Here is a 16,798-nt window from a genome sequence, read left to right as displayed (position 1 = left end):
CGAGAGAAGGGGGGGAGGGCGAGAGAAGGGGGGGAGGGCGAGAGAAGGGGGGGAGGGCGAGAGAAGGGGGGGAGGGCGAGAGAAGGGGGGAGGGCGAGAGAAAGAGAAGGGGGGGAGGGCGAGAGAAGGGGGGGAGGGCGAGAGAAGGGGGGGAGGGCGAGAGAAGGGGGGAGGGCGAGAGAAGGGGGGGAGGGCGAGAGAAGGGGGGGAGGGCGAGAGAAGGGGGGGAGGGCGAGAGAAGGGGGGGAGGGGCGAGAGAAGGGGGGGAGGGCGAGAGAAGGGGGGAGGGCGAGAGAAGGGGGGAGGGCGAGAGAAGGGGGGGAGGGCGAGAGAAGGGGGGAGGGCGAGAGAAGGGGGGGAGGCGAGAGAAGGGGGGGAGGGCGAGAGAAGGGGGGGAGGGCGAGAGAAGGGGGGAGGGCGAGAGAAGGGGGGGAGGGCGAGAGAAGGGGGGGAGGGCGAGAGAAGGGGGGAGGGCGAGAGAAGGGGGGGAGGGCGAGAGAAGGGGGGGAGGGCGAGAGAAGGGGGGGAGGGCGAGAGAAGGGGGGGAGGGCGAGAGAAGGGGGGAGGGCGAGAGAAGGGGGGAGGGCGAGAGAAGGGGGGGAGGGCGAGAGAAGGGGGGGAGGGCGAGAGAAGGGGGGGAGGGCGAGAGAAGGGGGGGAGGGCGAGAGAAGGGGGGGAGGGCGAGAGAAGGGGGGGAGGGCGAGAGAAGGGGGGGAGGGCGAGAGAAGGGGGGGAGGGCGAGAGAAGGGGGGGAGGGCGAGAGAAGGGGGGGAGGGCGAGAGAAGGGGGGGAGGGCGAGAGAAGGGGGGGAGGGCGAGAGAAGGGGGGAGGGCGAGAGAAGGGGGGAGGGCGAGAGAAGGGGGGGAGGGCGAGAGAAGGGGGGGAGGGCGAGAGAAGGGGGGGAGGGCGAGAGAAGGGGGGGAGGGCGAGAGAAGGGGGGGAGGGCGAGAGAAGGGGGGGAGGGCGAGAGAAGGGGGGGAGGGCGAGAGAAGGGGGGGAGGGCGAGAGAAGGGGGGGAGGGCGAGAGAAGGGGGGGAGGGCGAGAGAAGGGGGGAGGGCGAGAGAAGGGGGGGAGGGCGAGAGAAAGGGGGGGAGGGCGAGAGAAGGGGGGGAGGGCGAGAGAAGGGGGGAGGGCGAGAGAAGGGGGGGAGGGCGAGAGAAGGGGGGAGGGCGAGAGAAGGGGGGGAGGGCGAGAGAAGGGGGGAGGGCGAGAGAAGGGGGGAGGGCGAGAGAAGGGGGGAGGGCGAGAGAAGGGGGGGAGGGCGAGAGAAGGGGGGAGGGCGAGAGAAGGGGGGGAGGGCGAGAGAAGGGGGGAGGGCGAGAGAAGGGGGGGAGGGCGAGAGAAGGGGGGAGGGCGAGAGAAGGGGGGGAGGGCGAGAGAAGGGGGAGGGCGAGAGAAGGGGGAGGGCGAGAGAAGGGGGGAGGGCGAGAGAAGGGGGGGAGGGCGAGAGAAGGGGGGGAGGCGAGAGAAGGGGGGAGGGCGAGAGAAGGGGGGAGGGCGAGAGAAGGGGGGGAGGGCGAGAGAAGGGGGGAGGGCGAGAGAAGGGGGGGAGGGCGAGAGAAGGGGGGGGAGGGCGAGAGAAGGGGGGAGGGCGAGAGAAGGGGGGAGGGCGAGAGAAGGGGGGGAGGGCGAGAGAAGGGGGGGAGGGCGAGAGAAGGGGGGAGGGCGAGAGAAGGGGGGGAGGGCGAGAGAAGGGGGGGAGGGCGAGAGAAGGGGGGAGGGCGAGAGAAGGGGGGGAGGGCGAGAGAAGGGGGGAGGGCGAGAGAAGGGGGGGAGGGCGAGAGAAGGGGGGGAGGGCGAGAGAAGGGGGGGAGGGCGAGAGAAGGGGGGAGGGCGAGAGAAGGGGGGAGGGCGAGAGAAGGGGGGGAGGGCGAGAGAAGGGGGGGAGGGCGAGAGAAGGGGGGGAGGGCGAGAGAAGGGGGGAGGGCGAGAGAAGGGGGGGAGGGCAGAGAGAAGGGGGGAGGGCGAGAGAAGGGGGGGAGGGCGAGAGAAGGGGGAGGGCGAGAGAAGGGGGGGAGGGGAGAGAAGGGGGGGAGGGAGAGAGAAGGGGGGAGGGCGAGAGAAGGGGGGAGGGCGAGAGAAGGGGGGAGGGAGAGAAGGGGGGGAGGGAGAGAGAAGGGGGGGAGGGAGAGAGAAGGGGGGGAGGGAGAGAGAGGGGGAGGGAGAGAGAAGGGGGGGAGGGAGAGAGAAGGGGGGGAGGGAGAGAGAAGGGGGGGAGGGAGAGAGAAGGGGGGGAGGGAGAGAGAAGGGGGGGAGGGAGAGAGAAGGGGGGGAGGGAGAGAGAAGGGGGGGAGGGAGAGAGAAGGGGGGGAGGGAGAGAGAAGGGGGGGAGGGAGGAGAAGGGGGGGAGGGAGAGAGAAGGGGGGGAGGGAGAGAGAAGGGGGGGAGGGAGAGAGAAGGGGGGAGGGAGAGAGAAGGGGGGGAGGGAGAGAGAAGGGGGGGAGGGAGAGAGAAGGGGGGGAGGGAGAGAGAAGGGGGGGAGGGAGAGAGAAGGGGGGGAGGGAGAGAGAAGGGGGGGAGGGAGAGAGAAGGGGGGGAGGGAGAGAGAAAGGGGGGGAGGGAGAGAGAAGGGGGGGAGGGAGAGAGAAGGGGGGGAGGGAGAGAGAAGGGGGGGAGGGAGAGAGAAGGGGGGGAGGGAGAGAGAAGGGGGGGAGGGAGAGAGAAGGGGGGGAGGGAGAGAGAAGGGGGAGGGAGAGAGAAGGGGGGGAGGGAGAGAGAAGGGGGGGAGGGAGAGAGAAGGGGGGGAGGGAGAGAGAAGGGGGGGAGGGAGAGAGAAGGGGGGGAGGGAGAGAGAAGGGGGGGAGGGAGAGAGAAGGGGGGGAGGGAGAGAGAAGGGGGGGAGGGAGAGAGAAGGGGGGGAGGGAGAGAGAAGGGGGGGAGGGAGAGAGAAGGGGGGGAGGGAGAGAGAAGGGGGGGAGGGAGAGAGAAGGGGGGGAGGGAGAGAGAAGGGGGGGAGGGAGAGAGAAGGGGGGGAGGGAGAGAGAAGGGGGGGGAGGGAGGGAGGGAGCGGGAGGCCAGGTCGGATCCAGTCCGGGGGCAGGGGGGGGGGGGGGGGAAAGCAGGAGTCGGGTCGGGGTTGGGTCCGTTCCGGTGGCGGGAAGCGGGAGTCGAGTCGGGTTGGGGGAAAGCAGGAGCTGGGCGTGGGGGGAGCATTATGCACGCAGCCCCAGTGAGGCCATTCGGCCAGGGCTCGGGGCTGCGTGCTTCAGGTCCCTCACACACAGTTTCAGGCGCCTGGAGCTGCTGCACTTGCGCGCCCACTGTAGCGCGCATGTGCAGAGGTCCCGGCACTGTTTTCAGCGCAGGGACCTGGCTCCGCCCCCTACAGCTCGTGCTGCGCTGTGCTGAGCTGCAAACGACCAGCAGGGACGTGGAGAATCTGGAGGGTTTTTTTCGGCGCACTTTGTGGCGCGAAAAACGGGTGTTCAGGTCGGGACTGCGCCGTTCTAGGCGCAGCTCGAAACTTGGGCCCAATGATTGGCACATTCCAAATGCCATCATCTTGGAGCTACCACAAAACATAGGAACCAGCTTGAAGTATTTCACTGTCTTACAGCATGCACCCCAGCTGCTATAAATAGGAAGTTGAGCAATGTTCACAAAACCCCATCCCATATGAAAAATACAGATTGAGAAAGTTTAGAATTTTCTCAAAGAGCTCATGAGCAGTGTACATTACAGACATGCAAGTGTCCTTATAAACAATTTTCTAAAGCCAGTATATTGGTGCAAAACACATCTGCATTACTTCAGAGAAAGTGGATCAGTTTGAAATACAAAACCACATCCATTGTTGCCAGGTTGTGAATTTAAACACAATTTACATCAGTCACCCAATTTAAGAAATCAGCTTTCGTTAGTCCACAAAATGAAAAGTTCTCATTCTGCCAAGAGATAAACCTTAGTTGACCAACATGATGGCCCGTATTTTGCAGTCAGCAGCAAAGCAAAGGCATTCACCGCTGGCCCCGAAGTAAGCTTCCCACAAAGATCTCACGATCTCTTGTGAAAAGTTTGGCTTTTCCAAAGTGTAGCTGAAATCAGCGCGTTAATGGGGAATCACTAATGCGAGCTGCTGTGACATCAACAAGTTGTCTAACAACCAATCACAATGCAAAATTCTCTCAGACCCAACCAGGAATTGAGTAAGCTCTTTATATTCTATTTTTTTTTAAAGTTTGAGAGAGCAAAGCAAATATTGGGGTTCTCACATGGTTGAAAAGGTAAAGCTGATATAAAGTAAAGATGAACAAACTCTTTTTAAAAAAAAAACATTAAATTTCTTTAAAAAATTAATTTTTATTAAAATAGATACATTTGACACTCCACAAAATTAGGTTTTCAGGGCCATAATCTTAGTTTAGTAGTCAATATGCTGTTAAAATCCCAGTTACACCTAATCCAAAAAGGTCTAACTTTTAATGGGATTTTAACAGCGGTATTACCATGGAAGATTACACCGATTGCCGGCTGTTTGGGGTGGGTGGGGGGGCACATGCAGCTAATGTCAGAGCAGTGAATGACTGCCCTCAACTTCAGGATTTCTCTGTTAGGATGTACATGTTCTACATCCTGAAGTTACGGTCAGTTTCAAAAGGGTAATAACAGTGAAAACTGTTCATTCACTTATTACCCACCGCAAATTCTAGGCCATTATAAAAGGGAAAAATACGCAGATTTTCAGTTACAAACCTAATTCTTCAGAAAATTGATGTTTCCAGATTTTATTATGATTAAAGTTATTTACCATACTCTTATAAAGACTACTGAAATAACCCATGTGTTTTCAAAGATTTGAAGAAGCTTGGGCTATACGCAAGTTACTGGAAACATATATAACCTCTACAAATGAAAACTATACATATTATAATCAATAGGAGGTAGGCTGGATTTAAAGGCAGTCACATGATCTCAAGGCTAATGATGTTCATTACAGAATAGAATCATAGAAATTTACAGGATGGAAGGAGGCCATTTCAGCCCATCGTGTCCGCACTGGCCGGCAAAGAGCTATGCAGCCTAGTCCCACTTTCCAGCTCTTGGTCCGTAACCTTGTAGGTTTCGGCACTTTAAGCGCACATCTCAAGTACTTTTTAAAATGAGATGAGGATTTCTGCCTCTCCCACCCTTTCAGGCAGTGAGTTCCAGAGCCCCACCATCCTCGGGGGGAAAACATTTCCCCACTAAATCTCCTACCAATTATCTTAAATCTATGCCCCCTAGTTGTTGACACCTCTGCTAAGGGAAATAGGTCCTTCCTATCCACTCTATCTAGGCCCCATATAATTTTATACACGTCAATAAGGTCTTCCCTCAGCCACCTCTGTTTCAAAGAAAACTACCCCAGCCTATCCAATCTTTCCTCATAGTTAAAATTCTCCAGTCTAGGCAAAATCCTTGTAAATCTCCTCTGTACCCTCTCTAGTGCAATCACATCTTTCCTGTAATGTGGTGACCAGAACTGCACACAGTACTCTAGCTGTGGCCGAACTAGTGTTTTATATAACTCAAGCATAACCTCACTGCTCTTATATTCTATGCCTCGGCTAATAAAGTCAAGCATTCCGTATGCCTTTTTAACCACCTTATCTACCCAGCATGCTACCTTCAGGGATCTGTGGACATGCACTCCAAGGTCCCTCTGTTTCTCTACATTTCTCAGTCCTACCATTTAATGTGTATTCTCTTGCCTTGTTAGCCCTCCCCAAATGCATTATCTCACACTTTTCCAGATTGAATTCCATTTGCCACTGTTCTGCCCACCTGACCAGTTCACTGATATCTTCCTGTAGTCTACAGCTTTCTTCTTCATTATCAACCACATGGCCAATTTTTGTATTGTCTACAAACTTCTTAATCATACCCCCTATATTCAAGCCTAAATCATTGATATATTCCACAAAAGCAAGGGGACTTAGTACTGAGCCCTGTGGAACATTACTGGAAACAGCCTTGCAATCACAAAAATATCAACCATTAGCCCCTGAGCCAATTTTGGATCCAACTTGCCACTTTACCTTGGAACCCATGGGCTTTTACTTTCATGGTCAGTCTGCCATTTGGGACCTTATCAAAAGCCTTGCTAAAATATATACACTACATCAAACACAGTTCCCTCATCGACCCGCCTCAAAAAATTCAATCAAGTTAGTCAGACATAATCTTCCCTTAACAAATCCATGCTGACTGCCCGTATCTTTCTAAATGAATATTCATCCTGTCCCTCAGAATTTTCCACCACCAAGGTTAGGCTGACTGGCCTGTAATTACTCAGTCTATCCCTTTCTCCCTTTTTACAGCGTTAGCAGTCCCCCGGCACTACAGTTGTAGCTAGAGAGGATTGGAAAATGATGGTCAGAGCCTCTGCTATTTCCTCTTTTGCTTCTCTGAACAGCCTGGGATACATTTCATCCGGGCCTGGGAATTTATCCACTTTCATGAACTACCCGAGCTTTGCTCTTACAAAATTAAGGCATGCCTGAATATTAAACCATGTTATTACTCTCATGTCCTTTCCTGTGAACTTGCCATTATTCTATCTGTGCAGACAAAACAAGCATTTTACTTAATCTACTATATACACATGGATGCATACCCGGTATAAATGGCTCAACATTCAGGCTTTGGTCTGCAACACTTACAAAAGTTTCATAGAAGAAATATCTATTGATCATTCCATGGCTTGATAAGTATTTGTAGAATTTCTTTTCACTGATATTAGGAGGACAGCTAATCAAAATGGTCCGTTCTGCTTGTTCATGCCTTTCTGATTGCAATGCAGAGAACATCTTTGCCGTAGTTTTCTCAGGCAAATCTGAAAATAAAAAGTTGGCAAGTGCTCAAAAATGAAATGAGGTACACTTTTAACAATAGTCTTTTTAACGGATCTTAAAAAAGACTAACATATGTTATAAATTACACTATGCAATATCAGCATACAAACACAATCATTCGTGATTCCTTTGTTTGCCAATTGAATGTGTTCCTTTAGCTCATGGTCTACAGGGCTGTAGTAATACCCGCCCTCCTGTATGGCTCAGAGACATGGATCACGTACAGTAGACAACTCAAGTCGCTGGAGAAACACCATCAACGATGTCTCCGCAAGATCCTGCGAATTCCCTGGGAGGACAGACGCACCAATCGTTAGCGTCCTCGATCAGGCCAACATCCCCAGCATTGAAGCACTGATCACACTTGATCAGCTCCGCTGGGCAGGCCACAATGTTCGCATGCCAGGCACGAGACTCCCAAAGCAAGCGCTCTACTTGAACTCCTTCATGGCAAACAAGCCAAAGGTGGGCAGAGGAAACGTTACAAGGACACCCTCAAAGCCTCTCTGATAAAGTGCAACATCCCCACTGACACTTGGGAGGCCCTGGCCAAAGACTACCCTAAGTGGAGGAAGTGCATCCGGGAGGGCGCTGAGCACCTGGAGTCTCGTCGCCGAGAGCATGCAGAAATCAAGCACAGGCAGCGGAAAGAGCGTGCGTCAAACCAGTCCCACCCACCTTTTCCCTCAACGACTATCTGTCCCACCTGTGACAGGGACTGTGGTTCTCGTATTGGACTGTTCAGCCACCCAAGGACTCATTTTTAGAGTGGAAGCAAGTCTTCCTCGATGATGATTTTGAACATACCTGTTAAAATAGCAGCCAGAGAAATTAGATGGGAACATGTTTGTTCGGAATTCAGTGTGATTTCACTCATTATACTAAATACACAGCTCCTTTCTTACTGATCAATAGCAACTCTTCACAAAGCTTACAAGAGATAAACAAAGCAAGTCACTGCTTACGCTTCGTTTACACAGCACAGCTATTATTTAGTTAGGTTGTTTACAAGTGGCTTTAAAAACCCTCATTAATCCTTCTTCATTTAAGGCCAATGATTAATTTTCAACACGGACTTGAATATTCCTCATCTTCAATGCTGCAAAAAACAGATTACTTATAGATCTATCTACTATCATGAATCTTTACTAAGTGAAAATGGGTAAAGGTGCAGGTTGAAGCATCTTCAAATAATTAGGCTTCATCAGCAATGACAGATTTAAAAGTGTAAGTAACACACAGAATACAAGGGACTTATAGTTGTATGAGATTGAATATCACTCACAATCAGGCATCATTACATTGTGTTATACTGAGGAAGTGTATGCACTTGAAGATATTGTTTACAATAACTATTCCCAGAATAAACCATTTTATCAACATCTTTTAACTCATTTTAAAATTTGCATCACCCCTCCCTCACCCATCCTTTTCAGCTTCCCCTACATTTCCCATTTCAGCATGAAAAGCAGAACATTCTCCAACACATGATACAAGATTCTGAAGGGGATTGACAGGACAGATGTTGAGAGTTTGTTTTCCCTGGCTGGAGTGTCGAGAACTAGGGGGCACAGTCTTAGGATAAGGGGTAGGCCATTTAAGACCGAGATGAGGAGGAATCTCTTCACTCAGAGAGTTGCGAATCTTTGGAATTCTCTGCCCGAGGGCTGTGGATGCTGAATCCTTGAACGTATTCAAGGCTGAGATAGATTTTTGGAGTCTAGGGAAATCAAGAGATTATGGCGATCGGGCGGAAAACAGAGTTGAGGTCGATGATCAGCCATGATCTTATTACATGGTGGAGCAGGCTCGAGGGGCCGTATGGCCTACTCCTGCTCCTATTTCTTATGTTCTTATGTTCTTATATAGATCGTCATTGCAGCTCAGGATGAGAGGGCCACTTAGCAGGTCTGCAAACAGATCTCACCCAATGAGAAAAGACCAACAACCTTTATTTATATAGCGCCTTTAATGTAGTAAAACGTCCCACGGCGCTTCACAGCAGTGTTGTAAGACTTATATAACAGATAAATCAGGCACCGAGCCACATAAGAAATTACGGCAGATAATCAAAAGCTTGGTCAAAGAGCTAGGTTTTAAGGAGCGTCTTAAAAAGGAGGAAAGAGAGGCAGAGAGATTTAGGGAGGTCCAGAGCTTTGGGCCCAAGCAGCTGAAGGCACAGCCACCGATGGTTGAGCAATTATAATCAGGGATGCTCAAGGAGGGCAGAATTAGAGGAGCGCAGACATCTCAGGATGTTGTGGGGCTGGAGAAGATTACAGAGATATGGAGGGGCGAGGCCATGGAGGGATTTGTAAACAAGGATGAGAATTTTGAAATCGAGGTGCTGCTTAACGAGGAGCTAATGTAGGTCAGCGAGCACAGGGGTGATGGGTGAGTGGGACTTGGTGCGAATTAGGACACGGGCTGCACGACCAGTTTGAATGTTAGTCGAGGTTAGGACTAGCAATGTTGTGGTTAGTAATCCAGTATCTTTCAAATAAAACTACCATAAAAAGATCAATATATTTATTGTTTCTTGCTATAATAAATGAAAACTTCAGATAATTCCTCCTATTGTACTTTTTTAAAATTGCAATTGCAGTAGCACTAAATAAAAAAAGGAAAAGAATATTGAATACAAACAGCATTATGAAAGCTTGGGTAGAATTTAAATTAGGAGTTACTGGCTTAACAGTTTTACCTCCGAGGTCAGTTAGTAATCTAAATTTAAAAATCAGTTAAAAAGATGTTTAGGATTGCACCAAGTCCCGCTCACCCATCATCCCATAACCTACATTGGTTCTTGGTTAAGCAACGCCTCAATTTCAAAATTCTCATCCTTGTTTTCAAATCTCTCCATGGCCTCTCCTTTCCCTACCTCTGTAATCTCCTCCAGCCACACAATCCCGCCTCCGCCCCGCCCCGCCCCGCCCCCAACCTGAGATGTCTGCCCTCTTGAGCATCCCTGATTATAATCGCTCAACCATTAGTGGCCGTGCCTTCTGTTGCCTAGGCGCCAAGCTCTGGAATTCCCTGCCTAAACTTCTCCACCTCTTTTTCCTCCTTCAAGAAGTTCCTTAAAATCTATCTCTTTGACCAAGCTTTTGGTCACCTACTCTAATTTCTCCTTATGCAGCTCGGTGTCAATTTTTTAAAATCTCATAACACTCCTGAGAAGCGCCTTGGGACGTTTCACTACATTAAAGGCACTATATAAATACAAGTTGTTGTTGTTGAAGTGATTTACTTTGGGAATAGTTACTGTAAACATCACCTTCAATTCTGAAACCTCAACAAATGCATACATGTATGTTCCTCTTCCTCAGTGTAACTCAATGGAATGGATGATGTCCAACTGGGAGAGAGATTTGGACAGTCTCAACCCAGTTTCTTCTCAGTATCTGCCCATTTCACAAAGTTTTCACCAAATCAACAATTGCACTCAGAGCCTTTACACGGGCAGCACGTGTTCAAAGCTGAAATATTATCCTGGTGCAGTAAGGTTTAAGGCATATTGTTGCAATTCCATGACCCAAGAAAGTGGGCACCTGAAATTGAAAACTGTTCCATTCTCCTGTACCAACATGACCTGCCTTGTGAATTAAAATAAAAATACTTAAAAAAGGTGCCTTTCAAAGATGCCATGTAGTTACAGTACAATAAAATCTTTAACAGCAGATTACAAACAGAGCTAGAAATCTCTTCGTAAATCAGCTATGCAAAAGATGTAAACTTTTCCAACAAAATAGAATATAGGAAACAGCTGAATACAAGCCAGGAGGTTGTGATCAAACTGTACAGTGCACCGCCTTCAATTGACCCAGCCTAACTCTCTAAAGCTCCCTCCCTAAACCTCTTCAACTTGCCACCTTTAAAAACATCCTCAAGACCCGTTTTCAACTTGTGGCCATCTTCTAACTCTGGGACTGCTCTTCCATATGCAAAGAGCCTATTACATTGTCTATTGCCTCACTGCCTGAAAGGGTGGTAGAGGTAGAAATCCTCATCATATTTAAAAAGTACTTGGATATGCACTTGAAGTGCCGTAATCTGCAAGCTACGGACCAAGAGCTGGAAAGTGGGATTAGGCTGGATAGCTCGTTTTCAGCCAGCAGACACAATGGGCCAGATGGCCTCTTTCTGTGCCATAAATTTCTACCAAGATATATTAAAGGGGCTATAGAAATAGAAACTTAGAAATTTACAGTGCAGAAGGCGGCCATTTCGGCCCATTGTGTCCGCGCTGGCCGACAAAGAGCCACACGGCCCTCAGTCAGCAGCCCTGAAGGTTACATATAAACCCTATGAATAATGGCGGACAGGTAAAGAGCATCTGGCCCAACCAGTCCGCCCCACACAACCGTGATACCCCATGTATCGCAACACTTTACACTCCACCCCACCAGGAGCCATGCGATCTCCTTGGAGAGGCAAAAAGAGATAAAAACCCAGGCCAATAGGGGAAAAAAATCTGGGATAATTCCTCTCCGACCCATCCAGGCGATCGAAACTAGCCCAGGAGATCACTCTGGCCACATTAGATTCCCTAAAGTACTTACCATCGTATCTGCGCCAGCCAACAAGAGGTTACGGCACTTTAAGTGCCCATCCAAGTACCTTTTAAATGTGGTGAGGGTTTCTGCTTCCATCACCTTTCCAGGCAATGTGTTCTAGACCCCCACAACCCTCTGTGAAGAAGCTTCCCCTCATATCCCCTCTAAACCTTCCACCAACCACCTTAAACCTACGCCACCTCGTAATTGACCCCTCCACCAAGAGAAATAGGCCTTTGCTATCCACTATATCCAGGCCCCTCAAAATTTTATACACCTCAATGAGGTCACCCTTCAGCCTCCTCTGTTCCAAGAAGAACAAACCAGCCTATCCAATCTGTCCTCATAACTAAGATTCTCCAAGTCCAGGCAGCATTCTCGTAAATCTCCTCTGCACCCTCTCCAGTGCAATCACGTCCTTCCTATAATACGGCGACCAGAACTGCAAGCAGTATTCCAGCTGTGGCCTAACCAGTATATTATACAATTTAAGCATAACATCCCTGCTCTTGTATTCTATGCCTCGGCCAATAAAGGCAAGCATTCCATATACCTTCTTAACCACCTTATCTGCCTGGCCTGCTACTTTTCGGGATTTGTGGACAAGCACTCCAAGGTCTCTTTGTTCGTCTACACTTCTAAGTGGCCTAATGTGTATACCCTTTCCTTATTAGTCCTCCCCAAGTGCATTATCTCACTTCTCAGAATTAAATTTCATTTGCCACTGTTCTGTCCACCTGACCAGTAGATTGATATCGTCCTGCAGTCCATGACTATCCTCTTCATTATCAACCACACAACCAATTTTAGTGTCATCTGCAAACTTCTTAATCATACCCCCTATATTCAAATCTAGATCATTGATGTATACTACAAAAAGCAAGGGACCCAGTACTGAGCCCTGCAGAACCCCACTGGAAACATCCTCCCAGTCACAAAAACATCCATCAATCATTACCCTTTGCTTCCTACCTCTAAGTCAAGTTTGGATCCAACTTGCCACTTTGCCTGGATCTCATGGGCTTTTACCTTCATGACCAGGCTACCATGTGGGACCTTATCAAAAGCTTTGCTAAAGTACATATACACTACATCGTATGCACTACCTTCATCAACCCTCCTGGTTACCTCCTCGAAAAATTCAATCAGGTTAGTCAAACACAATCTGCCCATAACAAGTCCGTGCTGATCGTCCCCGATCAATCCTTGCCTTTCTAAATGTAGGTTTATCCTGTCCTTCAGGATTTTTTCCAATAGTTTTCCCACCACTGAGGTTAGGCTGACAGGCCTGTAATTATTCAGCCTATCCCTTTCTCCCTTCTTAAACAAGGGTACCACATTAGCAATCCTCCGGCACCGTGCCTGAATCCAAAGAGGACTGGAAAATGATGGTCAAGACCTCTACTATTTCCTCTTTTGCTTCGCTCAACAGCCTGAGATGCATTTCATCTGGGCCTGGGACTTATCCACTTTCAAAGATGCTGAGCCCCTTAATACCTCCTTTCTCACTATTTCACACTCGTCCTCGATAGCAGTATCTGCATTGCCCCTTTCTCTTGTGAAAACAGACGCAAAGTATTCAATAAAAACCAAACCCACATCTTCCGCCTCCACACACAGATTACTCACATGGTCTCCAATAGGTCCTACCCTTTCTTTAGTTATCCTCTTGCTCTTAATATATAAAACATCTTTGGGTTTTCCTTGCCAAGAATTTTTCATGCTCTCTCTTAGCATTCCTAATATCCATTTTAACTTCACCTCTGAATTTTCTATATTCCTCCAGAGATTCTACGGTATTTAGCCGTTGGTATGACATAATCTTCCCTTTTTTTCCTTTAACCTCCCCTGTAAGTTCCTAGACATCCAGGGGGCTCTAGAATTGTTATTACTACCCTTTTTCTTTAAGGGCATATGCTTGGCCTGATTTCTCCAGATCTCCTTCCTGATTTGCATGTTATTGTTAAAGATGCCATATTTAATGGCACTGTTTGGAGAAAGGTAGAGTTCTCCCAGTAGACTGGTCATCATTCCTCCTCCAACTGCCACTGAACACCAACCAGCCATTCATTGCAACTATCTGGGAAATACTACAGCTATGGAATGGTGACTACATTTGCTGAGATAAAAGTAACTGTACTTCAAAAGCAATACATTGAGAGAGGCATTGAGATGTTTACATAGAAACATAGAAAATAGGTGCAGGAGCAGGCCATTTGGCCCTTCGAGCCTGCACCGCCATTCAATATGATTATAGCTGATCATGCAACGTCAGTACCCCACCCCTGCCTTCTCTCCATACCCCCTGATCCCTTTAGTCGTAAGGGTCACATCTAACTCCCTTTTGAATACGATCAATGAACTGGACTCAACAACTTTCTGTGGTGGTGAATTCCACAGGTTCACAACTCTCTGGGTGAAAAACTTTCTCCTCATCTCAGTCCTATATAGCTTACCCCTTATCCTTAGACTGTGACCCCTGGTTCTGGACTGCCCTAACATCGGGAACATTCTGTCTGCATCTAACCTGTCCAGTCCCGTCAGAATTTTCTAAGTTTCTATGAGATCCCCTCTCATTCTTCTAAATTCCAGTGAGTATAAGCCTAGCCGATCCAGTCTTTCCTCATATGTCAGTCCTGCCATCCTGGGAATCAGTCTGGTGAACCTTCGCTGCACTCCCTCAATAGCAAGCACATTCTTCCTCAGATTAGGAGACCAAAACTGCACACAATACTCAAGGTGTGGTCTCACCAAGGCCCTGTACAATTGCAGTAAGACCTCCCTGCTCCTATACTCAAGTCCTCTCACTATGAAAGCCAGCATGTCATTTGCTTTCTTTACTGTCTGCTGTACCTGCATGCCTACCTTCAATGACTGATGTACCATGACACCCAGGTCTCTTTGCACCTCCCCTTTTACTAATCTGTCACCATTCAGATAATAATCTGCCTTCCTGTTTTTGCCACCAAACTGGATAACCTCACATTTATCCACATTATACTGCATCTGCCATGCATTTGCCCATTCACCTAACTTGTCCAAATCACCCTGCAGCCTTTTAGCGTCCACCTCGCAGCTCGCATTGCCACCCAGCTTAGTGTCATCTGCAAATTTGGAGATATTACCCTCAATTCCTTCGTCTAAATCATTAATGTATATTGTAAATAGCTGGGGTCCCAGCACTGAACCCTGCGGTACCCCATTAGTCACTGCCTGTCATTCTGAAAAGGACCCATTTATTCCCAACTCTTTGCTTCCTGTCTGCCAACCAGTTCTCTATCCACGTCAATACATTACCCCCAATACCATGTGCCTTAATTTTGCACACTAAGCTCTTGTGGGGGACCTGGTCAAAAGCCTTTTGAAAGTCCAAATACATCACATCCACTGGTTCTCCCTTATCCACTCTACTAGTTACATCGTCAAAAAACTCGAAGATTTGTCAAGCATGATTTCCCTTTCATAAATCCATGCTGACTTGGACCGATCCTGCTTTCCAAATGCGTTATTACATCTTTAATAATTGATTACAGCATTTTCCCCACCACCGATGTCAGGCTAACCGATAATTCCCTGTTTTCTCTCATTTCAGAGAAAGCCGCCAAAAAAAAGCCTCTGAGCCAAATGCGGAAATATTAAGAGGGGTGATCAAAAGCTTGATGCTCAAACTCATTTCAATTGCAGACCTCTCTGACCTGACCCTCCTGGCAGTGAAAACAGTTTCCCCCTATCAACACCATCAAACAGACACATAATTTTGAATACCTTTATTAAATCTCCCCTTAACCTTCTCTGCTTTAAAGGAGAACAATTCCAGCTTCTCCAATCTCTCCACATTACTGAAGTCCCTTGTCCTTGGAACCATTCTCGTAAATCTCTTCTGTATCCTCTCCCTGAAGTGTGGTGCCTAAAACTGGACACAATACTCCAGCTGGGACCTAACCAGTGATTTGAAATCCATTTATGTAGAATTGTGCTTTTAACAAGTGTGAGGTACATTAAAGTAATCACATTAAACCAAAATGTATGGAGGCTATTCCCAGTAACTGACATTTCCCCTGACCTTTCCACCTTTAAAAGAACAAGACTTGCATTTATATAGCATCTTTCATGACTACCGGACATCCCAAAGCATTTTACAGCCAATGGAGTACTTTTGAAGTGTAGTCGCTGTTATAGGCCCAGAAATCCTGTTTTCCTGCCCACGGGCGTTCAACTGTATTCTACAAAAAAAAGATGCGCACCCAGCAGTTCCTGCTGCGCCCACACGAGTTCCCAGTCCTGAGGCCTCCACTGACTGTCGCAGCGCGTGCATGTCAGGTCGTGCGCAGGGCTGGAGCTGCAGTCACATGGCTCTGGCAGCCAATCAGGTAAAGTATGTTCTCATCCATAATGGGAACTCTACAAGTTAGAGTTCCCATTATTATGAATGAGAACCCCCCCCACCCCCAACACTCAAAACATTAATACAAAATAGAAAAAATACACTACATATTTAACATTCATTTAAATTAAAGTTATTTATGTATTTTTTTTTATTTGAAAGGTCAGGGGAAATGTCAGTTACTGGGAATAGCCTCCATACATTTTGGTTTAATGTGTTTTTAAAACTTTTTTTTAAATGTTTTAAGTGTGTTTTAAAACTCTTCCGCCTATAAGCCTGCTTTTATCAGGCGCAAGAGTTTTCAGGACATCTGCTGGTCAAGATATGGGTAAATACCGCAATCTTGCCCATGCGAATATCCTGGCTGCCGAGATAGCTTGACGGATCGGAAAAGCCGGTTTTCAGCGCATGCGCATTGTGCACTGAAAACTGGTTTTGTGATGCCTTCCCGGGTCCGTACACACTGTATGGACCCGGGAGACCGGAATTTCAGGGCCTTTATGTAAGAAACACACCAGCAATTTGCACACGGCAAGCTCCCACAAACAGCAATGTGATAATGACCAGATCATCTGTTATGCTGGTTGAAGGATAAACATTGACTCATCATAGGCAGTCCCTCGTGTCAAGGATGACTTGCTTCCACTTCAAAAAAGGATGAGTTCACAGGTGATTCAAAGGAGGACCTAATATTCCAGGTCCTGAACTACATACTGAAGGGTGGAAGATGCCTGTGTGTGGATTGTTTTAACATGTGGTGGCCTTTGCACACCAGCCACCACACGGGCTTGACAGAGCTTGGTCTTGGTCCACTGACAAGGATTAACCAAGACGACTGGAGTCCAGCTCTGTTGCACGGACCTAGTGCGCACACATATCGCAGTGTGGGCTGGCCCGTGCTGCCCCTGAGCCCTCGCCTCTTCTGGCTCCAAACTCACGCCTCTCCTGGGCCCCGGTCACGTCCCTCTAAAATTTCTCGCTACTCCTTTGCCCCAACCTCGTCACTCCTGCTGTATCTGCCCAC

The 16,798-nt window shown here is 48.6% G+C and overlaps 1 protein-coding gene across 1 annotated transcript in view; it reads right to left on the bottom strand.

The window, feature by feature from the left end:
* Positions 1–16,798, bottom strand: part of mtpap (mitochondrial poly(A) polymerase) — a 61,664-nt gene that overhangs the window by 44,076 nt on the left and 790 nt on the right. The window contains exon 2 of the mRNA XM_070880244.1: positions 6,597–6,815. Within this exon, the coding sequence (XP_070736345.1) occupies positions 6,597–6,815 (219 nt within the window). The remainder of the gene's footprint in view (positions 1–6,596; positions 6,816–16,798) is intronic.

The sequence above is a fragment of the Pristiophorus japonicus genome, chromosome 5 (genome assembly GCF_044704955.1).
Source record: "Pristiophorus japonicus isolate sPriJap1 chromosome 5, sPriJap1.hap1, whole genome shotgun sequence".
NCBI lineage: Eukaryota > Metazoa > Chordata > Chondrichthyes > Pristiophoridae > Pristiophorus > Pristiophorus japonicus.
This window is presented reverse-complemented; position numbering and strand designations above follow the sequence as displayed.